Source organism: Daktulosphaira vitifoliae, unplaced genomic scaffold, assembly GCF_025091365.1.
Source record: "Daktulosphaira vitifoliae isolate Bord-2020 unplaced genomic scaffold, ASM2509136v1 Scaffold_2, whole genome shotgun sequence".
In the NCBI taxonomy this organism is placed as follows: domain Eukaryota; kingdom Metazoa; phylum Arthropoda; class Insecta; order Hemiptera; family Phylloxeridae; genus Daktulosphaira; species Daktulosphaira vitifoliae.
The window spans coordinates 11,903,451-11,917,510 of record NW_026099573.1 but is presented as its reverse complement, the minus strand read 5'-3'; the positions used below and the strand labels follow the sequence as shown (position 1 = coordinate 11,917,510).

Genomic DNA, 14,060 nt, shown 5'->3' with positions numbered 1-14,060 from the left:
AAATTTTTCTGCGGACCACCTAAATTTTCTCACAGACCACCAGTGGACCACGGACCACTAATTGGCTACTATATAGTGTTAGGAATATTCGCAAGTAGCCATGTTCGGCAAGTGAGGCAATTGTTGGTGTTATTAACCGAATCAAACGCGGTTTTTTACATTTCCTGAACGGCATTCAGGAACATTGTGTTGCCTGACTGCTGACGTATTAGGAGAATCGACATAGAGCGGCTTGTTGAAGTTGACGGACCGGGTGACATCACAAAAATGATTTCGTGAGATTTGTAATCCATACTAGTAGTTTAAGATTGGGGTCATTAGAAATTTATATACCGTCGGAATTATTGAATATATGATTTTTTGTGAAAAGGGCTCGTTGGAGATTTAGGATTTTGATTGCTCTTACCAGAATTACGCGAATTTTCGTTGAATTTTTGTGAGTTGGAAGTTTGCAAAGTGCTTCTACGACGCAGTGGTGTTGATCACCTCCTCCCGGATAAGGTCTGGATTGAATCCAGAGCCCCAGTGGGCACCGTAAATGTACCGAAAGGCGAAACTTTGGTTTCAAAACAGGTAAAAATATTGAATAAACAATCAAACAGAACAGTACTCTAAAAATAGGCGGGTTACTTCAAACGTACACAAGATAAACACCGATAAATCGTAGCTGTAATATTTAATATTCTTGTAACTTTTTGAGTTAAATATTTTTTTTAGGTTTAAATTCATATTTTAAAAGTATTTTTAGTTTTAAATATTATTAATGATCAGTACATATTATATGTATAGAAACATTTAAAGAACAAAATAAAATGTTCTTTTAACAACTAATTGATGGAGAAAAAATCAGTTAATATTGGGTACAACACATATTATGTTCATAGTTCACTTCTATTTTTAATTTAATCATGTTGTTGTAATAACTTTTTTTTTAGAAAATATCATATTTATAACAAAAGAACTTTACATTTTTTTTATTGTAAATAGAATACTTCGTGTGATAAATAAAAAAAAGGTTTCTTCAAATTTAAATATTCAACCATCTTAAAGCACTTGTTAGGTTTTACCAATCATAAAATAATTTAACATATCATATTTTTATATGTATTAGAATAAATGCTATGATTGCGACCTTTAAAAAAATATTTTACCTCTACTAATACTAATCGGACTCAAAAAATTACGTTTTTTAAGTTATTAAATATTTGTTTACGAAATTGAATTTTGTTTATATCAGTAACATTTTGAACCTTTCCATATTTAATCAGAGTTTGAAGATTTTAAATCCAAACTTATGTTTGCATCATCTAATATAAGTCGACATAATATACAGAAAAAGAGTATGCCATTGTAAACTGCGGTATTTTAATTTAAATCTTTGTAACGATTTAAAAAGTTACATTTTTCTATTTTTATGTTTTATCTAAAAATTTACAATATTAACTTATACTTGTCTAATTTTTAGGTACAGTTTTGATTTTTAGAATAAAAACTTACCCTATAGTTTCATTAACGATCACTTCGTTTAAGCCCAACTTATAATATCCATCATTAATTGCTAGCTCATAAAACCAATTAAAAATACTTGCATGTTCTTCAGCAGATTTAAATAATATATCTTTTCCCAAGTCTATACTTCTCCCTATAACTGCTTCAACTGATGATGTATTAACATATATAACGGAATAATTTAATTGTTCAAGTTCGATTATTTTTTTGTCTAATATATGATAAAATGTATTTTTAATATAGTTTGCTACTGCCCCAGCAGTAGTTTTATCTTTAATTTCAAGAGGTTCTTTTAATGACAGATCATACAATAGATCTATTTGATTAAGAAAACTTTTAAAATGTTTTTTAAAATACGTAAGTATATAAACATTGGTATCATTTATGAAAACAGCGGCATATAAATATTTTAGAAACATTTTACTTGATGCACTTACTGTTTCCTGCAACATATTAGAGCAACGAATGAATTGTGGTACATTGAAAATCATATCTCTGTAGCATAATTTAATAAAACTGTTCAATAAATGTCTAAATAATTTCAAATTTTCAGTGTATCTAAGAATTATTAATTCGTTTATTATTGATATTTTTTCAAGAAAATTGTCAAAATTTATTTCCGAGAAAATTTCTCTCATATCATAATAATGACACGTGCCCTTATTGTCCTTGAACCCATATAACGTATTTGACCATGTTTTCTGTTTAAGAATGACATTGAAATCATGAATAACAAATTGTACAAAATCACGTGGGTCTAAACTTGAACTACAGAAAACCATCAAACTTTGATTTAAAATCCAAAAATTTAAAATAAAGAATCGAAATAACATTTTTTTGAGATAAATAAGTAAAAATTTGAAGACTAATAAATTTGTTATTAATAATATAACGATACTAAAGTAATAATAATCGATAATGTTAATCTTCCATTTTATACAATTGTAATACATACAAATGAGTTTTAAAAGAAACACTTGATTTTTATTTTAGAATTGCAATAATTATTAATGTACGTAAATTTACACAATTTCGTCATTCTAGAAATTTCAAGGACAAAATTTTATATTTTATAATACGACTCAACTATTAAGACTGATTAAAAATATAAAATATAAGTAAAAATTATAACTTAAATAATTCGATTCTGCATAAAGTACTTTTTACATATTGTATGGTCTGACATTAAAAATCCTCTTGATATTAATAATAAAACTATTGCTACTAAAGTAGTAGCAAGTGTTAGGAAATTTATTTCTTATACATTAGACATAAAACATTAGTCGAACTTGACCAAATTAATCATTACGGGATTTATCATTATTTAAATTCAGTTAAAGCGGCTTTAATGGTCCAGCATAGTATAGACCTGACACAAGAAATAATAACTGACACTGTTAAAGAACATATAAGTTCTCTGTATAAGACACTCTGTATATAACATCAATGAGTCGATGTTACTGGTTAATTCTTAATATGATAAACCTATTAGACAATAGAGTTATGGAAATTAGGATAAAAAGAAAAAATTAAAGGTGAAGTAAAATAAAAAACTATATTGGTAATCTTAATTAGCGTTGATAACGTTGAGCTTCCAAAAATGTTTGAAACATTAAAATAATTTCCAGAAGAGAGAAATAAAATGTGGTGTCCAAAATATAAAACTAGCTCGTTGAATTTACTAATTATAGAAAAATAATGCTTTTAGTTTTATTTTATTAATTTTTTTTCTTTTTTTTTTTTGTTATCATTTCATATTTAATAACGATCATTCGGTGTCATCATATACGGGCGTCAATGAAAAAATATATTTAAAATCGACCCTATTATAATTTTTATTATAATATTTAATTTTTATAATTAAAATTTTTTTTATCATAGCTAACATCTATATTTACAAAAATATTTTTTATAATATAAGTTTTTATTTTGATATTGTACAGCACATTCTTTTTTCATTTTTAGGAATAAGAATATTGATTAGTTGTCGAAAGAAATACTTATGTATGTTAGTTATATTCAATTACAATGAAATACATGTATTTTGTAAATTGTAAAAGAACTAAAACGCATAAAATTAAACAAGGAGTTAAGTTGAAAAAGTACTACTTTTTATAAATATTTAATTTAAAAGGAAAGTATGTCGGATCATAGAGAAATGTATAATGCATTTAGAAATAACAATTTGTGTTGATTCATATATTTTTCAAAAAGTTCAATTGAAAGTTGAAAATATAAAATAGAATATATTAACACAAAATAGCATGTTATTTAACTACAAAAATAATTTGCACATAAAGGTCGTCGGAACAAATTTTTTTTTTTTTATGAATAGTACGTAAAATAAGCTTTAATTTAACATATGTTTATAGCTCGGAGTTTTTCGGAACATTTTCAAATGTTAAGTTGATATAGTTGAGTTTGATAAAAAATTTGTTATTTTGAATCCCCCTTGTAGGCAGGTAATGGGTCAGATTTAAAAAAAATGTATACCAAATGAAAGGAATAAATATAGTTAAAAAAAACTAAAATAATTTTTAACTTTTTAGTTCGATGTGCTTTAAAGCGTGTTTTTTTAGTTTTTTTAAACTGTATTTATTTTTCACTTTTTAGTTTCATGTTATGATAGTAGTTACTATCAATATCTTGGTTGGTACGGGTAACGGAAAATCAGGGTTCAATTCCGGGGAGNTTGGTTGTTACGGGTAACGGAAAATCAGGGTTCAATTCCGGGGAGGGAGTTTGAGAAACGGCTACCACATCCAAGGAAAGCAGTAGGCGCGCAAATTACTTACACTCGGAACGTGGAGGTAGTGACGAAAAATGACAATACGGAAATCATCCCTCGTAATCGGAATGAATACTTTATATCTCTTAATGAGAATAAAGTGTGTTAATATATATTTTTAATAGTAATTAGAATATATACATACACAAGTAAAGCGACTTAAGTACGTAAACGTATCATGCACGAAGTATAGCCATGTTTTGTGGGCGGGCGGGTCGGACTAACGTTATACCTGAGGTATGAACGGTGGTAGGAATATATACGTAAGCCGTATGGTACGCGGATGGTATTGGTCAGTCAAAATAAAAATTTGTTTATATATATATAATATTGATGACACGCAAGTGTGTACGGGTACGATAACCAAAAATAAATTTATACAGGAATAGTGTTGCCGTCGTGATATGAGCGGGGCCTGGGGTGGGGTGAATGCGTTATGACAGTCTAGTCTCAAGACCATAGACGACAGAATATGCGATAACGCGAGGAGCTTGGAGAGTTACAAACATACATACATTCATACATACAGGTGAAACTAATATAAAAATGTTAAAATTTATCGATTTTATAGATCTCGATAAGAGCTAAAAAAAGTATCGACAGACATGAAAAAAAACACATCATTGTAAAAATATCTTCTCAACTTGACATCAAAGCTAAAAAATATATTTGCCATAATTTCAAATTTTATTCAAATCCATAATTTTATAGATAGTGTCGAAAATAGAATAAATTGTTATTTTAGATAGGAACTCCGAACGCATATAATTGCACAGATATTATTTTTTTTACTTTCTAATTTTTAACATGAAATCATCTAATATTAATAAATTCTACTTTAGCCAATAACTATATTTCATTTTAAAGGCCTAAATATAATGCATACTTTATTCAATATATTACAATATTTTTATTCAGAAGGTATTAATTTTACTACGATGTATTTTTTTTTTATATCTGTTGCCATATTTTATTAGCCCTCGCTGGACCAATTTTGATGAAAAATATGTCAAAAGATCACAAATCGTATCTAGTCGATTATATTACACTCAAAATTTAAAAAAAAATCCATCGTTCCCCGTTAACAGGGTAAATCCCCCAAAAAATTACAAATTTAAAAATCGTTAATTTTCGACATTTTTAAATTTTTTTACTTAAATATGCCATAACTTTTTTAAAAATGACAGAATCAATATAATTTTTTTTTTTTATAAATATCTTAGACATTTACCTATCATTTAATATATTTTTGTGAACATTTGGCCCTTTAACAGCCCACAGGAAGGGTTTCAAAATGGTAACTTTTTTACAAAATATTAACTTTTTCAACTTAACATTTGAAAATGTTACGGATAGACTGACACTTTTATATATACCTTAAATTAAAGTTAATGTAATATAGTTTAATTTGAAAAAAAATTTGACCTCTGGACTTGTCTTCATTGTGAAAATGACTATCGTATGCAAAAATATGCTATTTTTGTGAAAAAATTCTTGATATTATATTTTACATTTTTTAACATTATGTTGCTATAACTTTTTAAAAAATGCATGAATCAACTTTATTCTTTAATGATAAATACTTTATATATACTTCTTTCATTCGACATACTTTTTTTTTTAATCGGACTATTTCCTTTTATATAGGGGGGGGGTGCAAACCTTTTAAAATGCGTATAGAAAGTAGAACTTTTTCAACTTAACTTTTGAAAATATTCCGGAAGTACTGACACTTTTATATATATCTTAAATTAAAGCTTATGTAATATACTTTAATTTGAAAAAAAAAAATTTGAACTCTGGATTTGTCTTCATGGTAAATATGACTACCGTATTCAAAAATATTCTATTTTTGTGTTAAAATTCTGGGTTTTGTATTTTATTTTATTTTAAAATACCTGACAAAGGGAGTACAGATTTTTATAAATATTATATAAATAAAAATTGATATAGTATAGATAGTTAAACTTATTTAAATATGTTTGTTTCTTTTNTATAGAAAGTTAAACTTATATAAATTTTTTTGCTTTTTGGAGTCGAGAAAAATAATTTTGAAATTTGAACTAGCTTAAATAGCCAATTTTTTCAAGCGACGTTAGCGATATACGGTTGCCGAGTCGGTTAAACTTGTGATTTACACGCTTGGGGTACAGGGTTCCTCCAACCCGCGTATGGCAAGACAATTTTTTGCATTTTTTCTTAATTCTTTTTAAATTTGAATAAATTGTCAACTCGTTTGATTTTTATCTCATTTAGATTCAATAACTTCAATAAAGATCAAGGATCCCATCACTTTAGTCGCCCCATGCAAGAAGAAATTTCTTATTCGTATTAAAATTATTTTACTATATTTTAAGTTTTCGCTTCGATGCAAAGCCNTATTAAAATTATTTTACTATATTTTAAATTTTAGCTTTGATGCAAATCTGAGAAGGTATTTTATTTTGACTGTCATTTATTTTCTTTGCTCTAACTTGACCTATATTTTTCAACGATATGTCAAATGATTACAATTAGTTGAAGATATTACCCTCAAAAATTGAAATTCTAATTTATCAATTAAACAGTTACTTATCCCATTTTCTCCATACAGACAATTAAAATCATTCATTTCTAATCTTTTCAAAGTATTTATTGACGAATCAAGTTTGATATGATAATTTAATATGATGGGTTTTAACTACAAAATTAAATCATTTTACTTTGTAATTAATAATTTTTTTACTCCATTTGTGTGTGCTACTACTAGACTATATTATTCAAAATTTTTTGGTAACATGTTGTTATATAAATCATTTCTAAAAAAAATGATTGTTAGTTTCTCCTGAATTAACAATGTATTTTTACAATTTTAATCAAATTTTATTATAAGCTCAATCGAGTAAATCTTTTTAACAACTTTGTTTTGTTGGTTCATTTAGTTAAAGTAAATCATTAAAATTAATTAAGTTCTGAATATTTCATTTGCACAATCTTTTCAAACACCAAAAGTTACTAGGAAATTATTACTATTACTTCTATTTAAGTTATCTATTACGATAAAAATGCAATAAAATATTGAGCTATTCTGATAAATTTACTATAAATAGTATTTATAAAACTTCCTAACTACATATTAATCTTAACGATACAATTTTTTAATTCTCATAAAACTTTCTATTTAATGATGTCAATTTCAAACTTGCCAATTGAGCTAAAATTTATGATAAAATAAATTATTTTTTTTATTACGAAAATCAACTTTAAATGATTAAAAAAATAGGTTAAATATGTCATTTGCTTATTTTTAACATATTAATAATCAAAATCAGTATTAATTTAAAACAATTTTTTTTATATGTAAATACTTATTTTTTAATAATAAGTAATAATATTAAAACTTAGAAGTAATAGAAAAAGTTTAATTGCACATTTGAAAACATTGCGAAAAGTTGATTTAGAATATTATATTTTTGTTTCTGATGAAAGTTCTTTGTAGTACAGTGTATAAAACTTATAACTTTGTTAACTGTTATAACTTTATCAGAAATTACCAAAACAGTACAAATTATTTTTTATATAGATGCATGTCTTTATCTATCATTTGATTTTTTTTTAGAAATCTAACCCTTTACCTGTCCATAAGAGGTAGAATCATTTTAATTGTTTTTGTGATACCTAAATGGCCTGTGAGAGGTGGGTCATTATTTCCTGAAATTACTTTTTCAAGTAGTGATTGAGGAACTACAATTAAATTATTGATTTTTTGCTTTAGATTGTGTTGTTTATGGAATAGAATATTATTTATTAAAATGTATCTTCTAGACAATTTTTTGTTCACAATATGGATAGCATATAAGAATTTTTATAGCTTCTTTATTAAATAATTTAAATAACATATCTTTAATTATGTCACATTTTAAATGCGAATTAATTAAATCTAAAACGGAAAAGGCAATGTATTGGAAATTTTCTTCAATAGCTATATTTTTTAAGTTAAATAACCTTTAATAGCACCATCTCTTATAACTTAAATAGATGTTAACTTTATTTTAGATTAAAATTAAGTTTCAAAGGGATTAAAAATAAAAAATGTTTCTCCCTGTTTTAAATAAAAAAAATATTTTTTCTCATTTAAATTTTTTTCATCTTTATAACTTTCACGCAAGCAGAAAAATTAAATAAATAGGTATTTTAAATAAGATCTTGAAACACATACAATTTCACAAATACTATCTTTTTATTTCATGATTAATTGCTTATATGACTCATGTTAATTCTCAACAAATAAAATGTATGTAGTCAACATTATACCACTACTATTTATTTCGTGTATTTATTTAGTTGCTAAAATTACTAAAAGAAATTTTTTCATTTGAATGACGACATATGTTCGGTCGTGACGAAACAGTTTGGTGGGTGAGCGCCGGTTTTTTATTTTTCTTCAACAAGAGCGCGACCTGTGACAACTGGTTTACTTGTTGGGGTAGTGTGTGGCGGTGGTCGCGAAGGGGTCATTCGCGTATCGGCATGCATAGAGTGGTTTTTGTGTATCACGGACTCTAGTGCGTTATTTTGTTGGTTTTGTTTTCTTTGACGGTTTTATGTGTTCAATTCACTCTGTTGATTGCGTCGGGTTCAACTGCTTTACTTGACACATTCATTATCTTCTTTTGGGTACAGAAAGCAAGGTCAGACTATACATTTTCTGTTTGTCAAAATATTAATTACTAAAAATTTATGTTGTTGTATCTTAGTATATTAATTTAAATATAAATACTAACAATAGATTTAAGATAAACCATTGTTGTTACTGTATTAGAGAATACATATTAAACTCGGTAAATAAATTACAGTCCATTAAAAACGTTTTTTTTTAATTTTATTTAAAGGAACCTTTAGAGACGTGATTTCATTCGGCGATTGATCGTCCGAGTATTTCGCGTCGCACAACATATATTATTAATAAATTCTATTTTATCTTATATTTCTTATTTTATAGACTTATAATCTAAAATTTATCCAAAATGCTATATTATCAATGTAATGAGTCTATGTAAAATTATCTTACTTATTATGATTTTACTGAAAGTTGTACAAATACTACCATATACAATTATGGATTTAATATGTATTAATATAAAATAATTAAAAACAGTAATTATTATATAGAAAAAATGTAATTATTTCATAATTAAAAAGGATTTTTATTTGAAATTTTCAATATGTAGTGGAAATAAAAATTAATTAAATGCTTGAATCTAATTAATGCAATTTATATAGTCTTCAATACTGAAGGACTTTGATGGATTTTAAATTTAGAATAAATACATTGAAATTAGTTTTTTACATAATAAGTATTCGGTGTTTTTGTAATTTATAACATGATAATTATGTTATAAATTATTTCTAATTATTAGGATTGCTTTACGAAAAAAAATAAAGAATTTTATAATACAAAATAGGAGTATTTACAATATTTTTATATCAACTTTGTTTTTTTTGCGACAGATTAAATTATTATATTTAATAAATAAAATGTAAATTAGTATTTAGATTTTATATTATTATTCAAAAAATATTTCTAAAGTTATTCGAAATAATAATCTACCTAAGTATGAAATTCAATGATATCTGCATAACTCAGGTGAAGATAATTATTATCCACTTACAGTTTTACATGTTTGCAAAGTTATGAAAAATAATTTTAATAAGATATTTTCAAATTTTGAATATGCATTTTAAAACTAAATTATTATAATAATTTCCTTGATGCTTTTGAAAAGAATAATAATTTTTAATTTTTTAACGAAAATAACTTTATATTTGATTATATTGCAGTAAAAAGTCGGATGTGTAGTTCATCATACACTAGAGCAAATATGAGCAAGTTAATGGAATTAATTAACTCAAGTTAAGTTAAGTTAAGAATGATCAATGTCGATAAATTAACAGTTCACTCTCCTCTTATCATGTCCAAATTATCCAAGTCTATTTTCTCTCATCTTATCCGCGATTAACGCTACACCTATATTCCCTCTTATATGTTTGTTCTTTAACCAATCTTCTCTAGTTACTCGATTCATCCATCTAAGCATTTTCATCTGTTCTCTACTTTCTTGTATACCACTCATCACTATGAACCATACATCTTTGCTGATCTCACTACAGTCTTATAGAACTTACCTTTCAGCCTCATTAGAATTCTCTTATCACATAACACATAAGTACTTTAGTTATTAGGAGAGGAAGATGAAGTACGAAGTGCACAAGTACTTCAAAGAAAGAACGGAGTAGCCGAGTATGAGGTGCAGACGAAGTGTAAGATACAAATACTTTGAAATGTCGAGGGCGAGAGTAGGTAGGTTAATTAAAAAAAACTAAAAAACACGCTTTTAAAGCACATCGAACCAAAAAGTTAAAAATAATTTTTAAAATTAACTTAAAACAATAATGAACGAAAATTACTAGTATTATTGTGAAAAAAGCGTGGGTGCTTTATGCCATACTTTTTGTATATTGAGCGCCTGACGGTTTTTTTTACAATAATACTAGTATTTTTCGTTCATTATTGTTTTAAGTTAATTTTAAAAATTATTTTAAGCTTTTTTAGTTCGATGTGCTTTAAAAGCTTGTTTTTTAGTTTTTTTTAAACTATATTTACTTTTCACTTTTTAGTTTCATGTTATGATAGTAGTTACTATCAATTTGCTCCCAATTGTCTCTACTAATAATTTTAATTCTAATTATACAACAATAAGTAATAACATAATTCAAACACTCTGATTCTTTCAGTTACCTTTCCTTATCAATGGTTGATAATGTGATGCCATATGGTATTATTCAATTATTTATTTATTTATAAATTTAACGGGCATAGCCCTTTTTTACAATTTAGATTAATAACAATTTAAACATACATAACATAAGTGAGTAATTCAACAGAAACATAAATAACATTACGGAGTAATTCACAGTGATTCAACAGAAATATACGAATATAGGTATATAAAAATACAAGCTGCTATGAGGTACAAAAATAAGAAAAATAACAAAAATACAAAAATAAGGTGGTTAACAAGATAACATAAGTGGGTCCATATTGGCACTATTTAAAATTCTTCTAATGGGCTCATTTTGTAAGTAATTGGTAGAACAAATGGGGATAAAAAAAAGAAAATAGGAACGAGAATTTCTCTGAGGAACTTTAAAATTTATTAAATTTAGTAGATATGGTGAATCAATATTTCCATTCAGCAATTCATTTAGAAATTTAATGCCTGCAGCAACTCTACGATCAGTCAGTGACGATAAATTAAGGTTGTTTGCAACTGGAGAATAATCATGAGGGTCATGTTGGATACCCAATATAAATCCAGCATGCCGCAAAAATCTCCGTTGTACCCTTTCAATTTGGGTGGCATCAGATAAGGAATGAGGGTTCCAAACAATAGAACCATATTCTACAATTGGCCGAACCAATGAAGAATATAATATTTTTAGCGAAGAATTTAGTTTTAAGTTAGCAGCTAATCTTATTATAAAGCCGAGCTTTTTCAACGCTTTACAGCATACCATTTCTATGTGACACTTAGGATCCAATGTTTTACTGAATTTAAAACCAAGGTCAAGTACAGAATCATTAATTCTTACAACATTAGCACCGCAAAGACTATAAGAAAAAATAATAGGTGACCGAGATCTAGTGAATGTCATAACACGACATTTTTCAAAGTTAAGGGTTAAACCTATGTTTAAGCACCATAATGTAAATTTATCTAGGTCATTCTGTAGCATAATACAGTCATCAGTAGAACTTACTTGCAAGAACAACTTCATGTCGTCAGCAAAGCACAAAAATTTACAGTTTAATAATACATTTTTTATACTATTTACAAATAATGAAAATAACAACGGAGACAAGTGTCCAACTTGTGGTACCCCAGAGGAAGCTAAAAATAGTTTAGATTGTGTCCCAAACAATTTCACCCATTGATATCTTTGTGTAAGGATTATACTTCTTATATCTCCCCCCCTCAGGGAAGAGAAATAGCGTCAGCAGATTGTTCTGTGCATCTTCCATTGAAATTAGTTTTGAGTAATGAAATAAGTTAGATTCTTCTTTTTTGTATCCAGTGTTTACTTTGAACATTGTCTCAGATATCTTTTCTAATATTTTATATGGTCCTATTCTTATTTTGTCTCACATCTTCCTATTGAGACGGTTTCCGTTTTCAACATATACCATTTCACCAGTTTGGAAAACATGACCTTTTAGCTTCGATGCAAAGCTGAGAAGGTATTGATTTTACTATGATGTGTTTTTCTTTTTTTTTGTGTCTGTTGTCACTTTTTCTCAGCTCTCACCGGACAGATTTCTTTCAAAAATACGTCAAAAGATCACAAATCGAATCTAGTTGAAGACATTACCCTTAAAAATTGAAAAAAATTCCCTCGTTCCCCGCAAATGGGGGAAATATCCAAAAAAATTACAAATTTAAAAATCGCTAATTTTCGAAATTTTTTCACTTTTTTTTCTTAAAACTTCCATAACTTTTTGAAAAATCAACAAATCAACATAATTTTTTTTTATACTAAAACCTTAGATATTTACCTTTCATTTGATATCATTTTTTTGAAAATCTATCACTTAACCTGCTCATTGGGGGGGATTTAAAATGGCAACTTTTTTACAAAAATTAATTTTTTCAACTTAATTTTTGAAAATGTTCCGGAAAGACTGCGTCCTTTAAACATATATCAAATTAAAGCTTATTTTATGTACTACAAAATGAAAAAAAAAAATTTGTCCCGACACTTTTTTTTCTACATTTAAACGGCTGCCGTAGTTAAAAAAACACTATTTTTGTGTTAAAATTTTCGATTTTCGATTTTAAATTTTCAACTTAAAAATGCTATAACTTTTTGAAAAATGTATATATCAGCACAAATTTTTTTTTTCTAAATACATTATAAGTACATCTTTCATTTGACATACTTTTTATTAAAATTGGACAATTTCCCCTTATATAGGGGGCGTTCAAAACTTAAAATATTGTAAAAAACATAGATCTTTTTCAACTGAACTTTTGAAAATGTTCCGGAAATACTGCGTCCTTTAAACATATATCAAATCAAAGGTTATGTTATATACTATCAAATGAAAAAAAAAAATTTGTCCCGACATCTTATCTTCTATGTGCAAATGGCTGTCGAAAATTTAAAAAAAAATGTAATGTTTGCGATAAAAATTACATTTTATCGGGATGTTTTTTGTACTTAAAACTGCCATAACTTTTTCAAAAATGAACAAATAAAAATAATATTTTTTTGTATTGAAACCTTAGATATTTCCCTTTCATTTGATATAATTTTTTTTGAAAATCTAACACTTATTCTGCTCACTGGGAGGATTTAAAATAGTAACTTTTTNGATCTAACACTTAACCTGCTCATTGGAGGAGATTTAAAATAGCAACTTTTTTACAAAAACTAACTTTTTCAACTTAATTTTTGAAAATGTTCCGGAAATACTGCGTCCTTTAAGCATATATAAAATTAAAACTTATTTTATGTACTATAAAATAAAATAAAAAAATTTGTCCTGACCACCTATCTTCTATGTGCAAATTGCTACCTTATTCAAAAATATGCTATTTTAATATTAAGGTTATAGTTGCTTTTGTAATTATTCATCAATTTCTTAGTATTAAACACTATCTATAGATTTGCATCGAAGCGTTTCTTATGATAGTGATTTTAATCACTGTCAGATTAAATCTAT

At 26.5% G+C, this 14,060-nt stretch overlaps 1 protein-coding gene across 3 annotated transcripts in view; it reads right to left on the bottom strand.

The window, feature by feature from the left end:
- Positions 1-14,060, bottom strand: part of LOC126898949 (uncharacterized) — a 37,632-nt gene that overhangs the window by 10,714 nt on the left and 12,858 nt on the right. For 2 of the 3 annotated variants that reach the window (XR_007702431.1, XM_050673375.1), the window contains exon 1: positions 1,498-2,428. The exons of the other annotated variant lie outside the window; for it this stretch is intronic. Coding sequence is in view for 1 of the 2 variants with exons in the window: in XM_050673375.1 (XP_050529332.1) it covers positions 1,498-2,342 (845 nt within the window). In the remaining variant the exon portion in view is untranslated. Of the gene's footprint in view, positions 1-1,497; positions 2,429-14,060 lie in introns of those variants that run through there. 3 annotated transcript variants of the gene reach the window in all.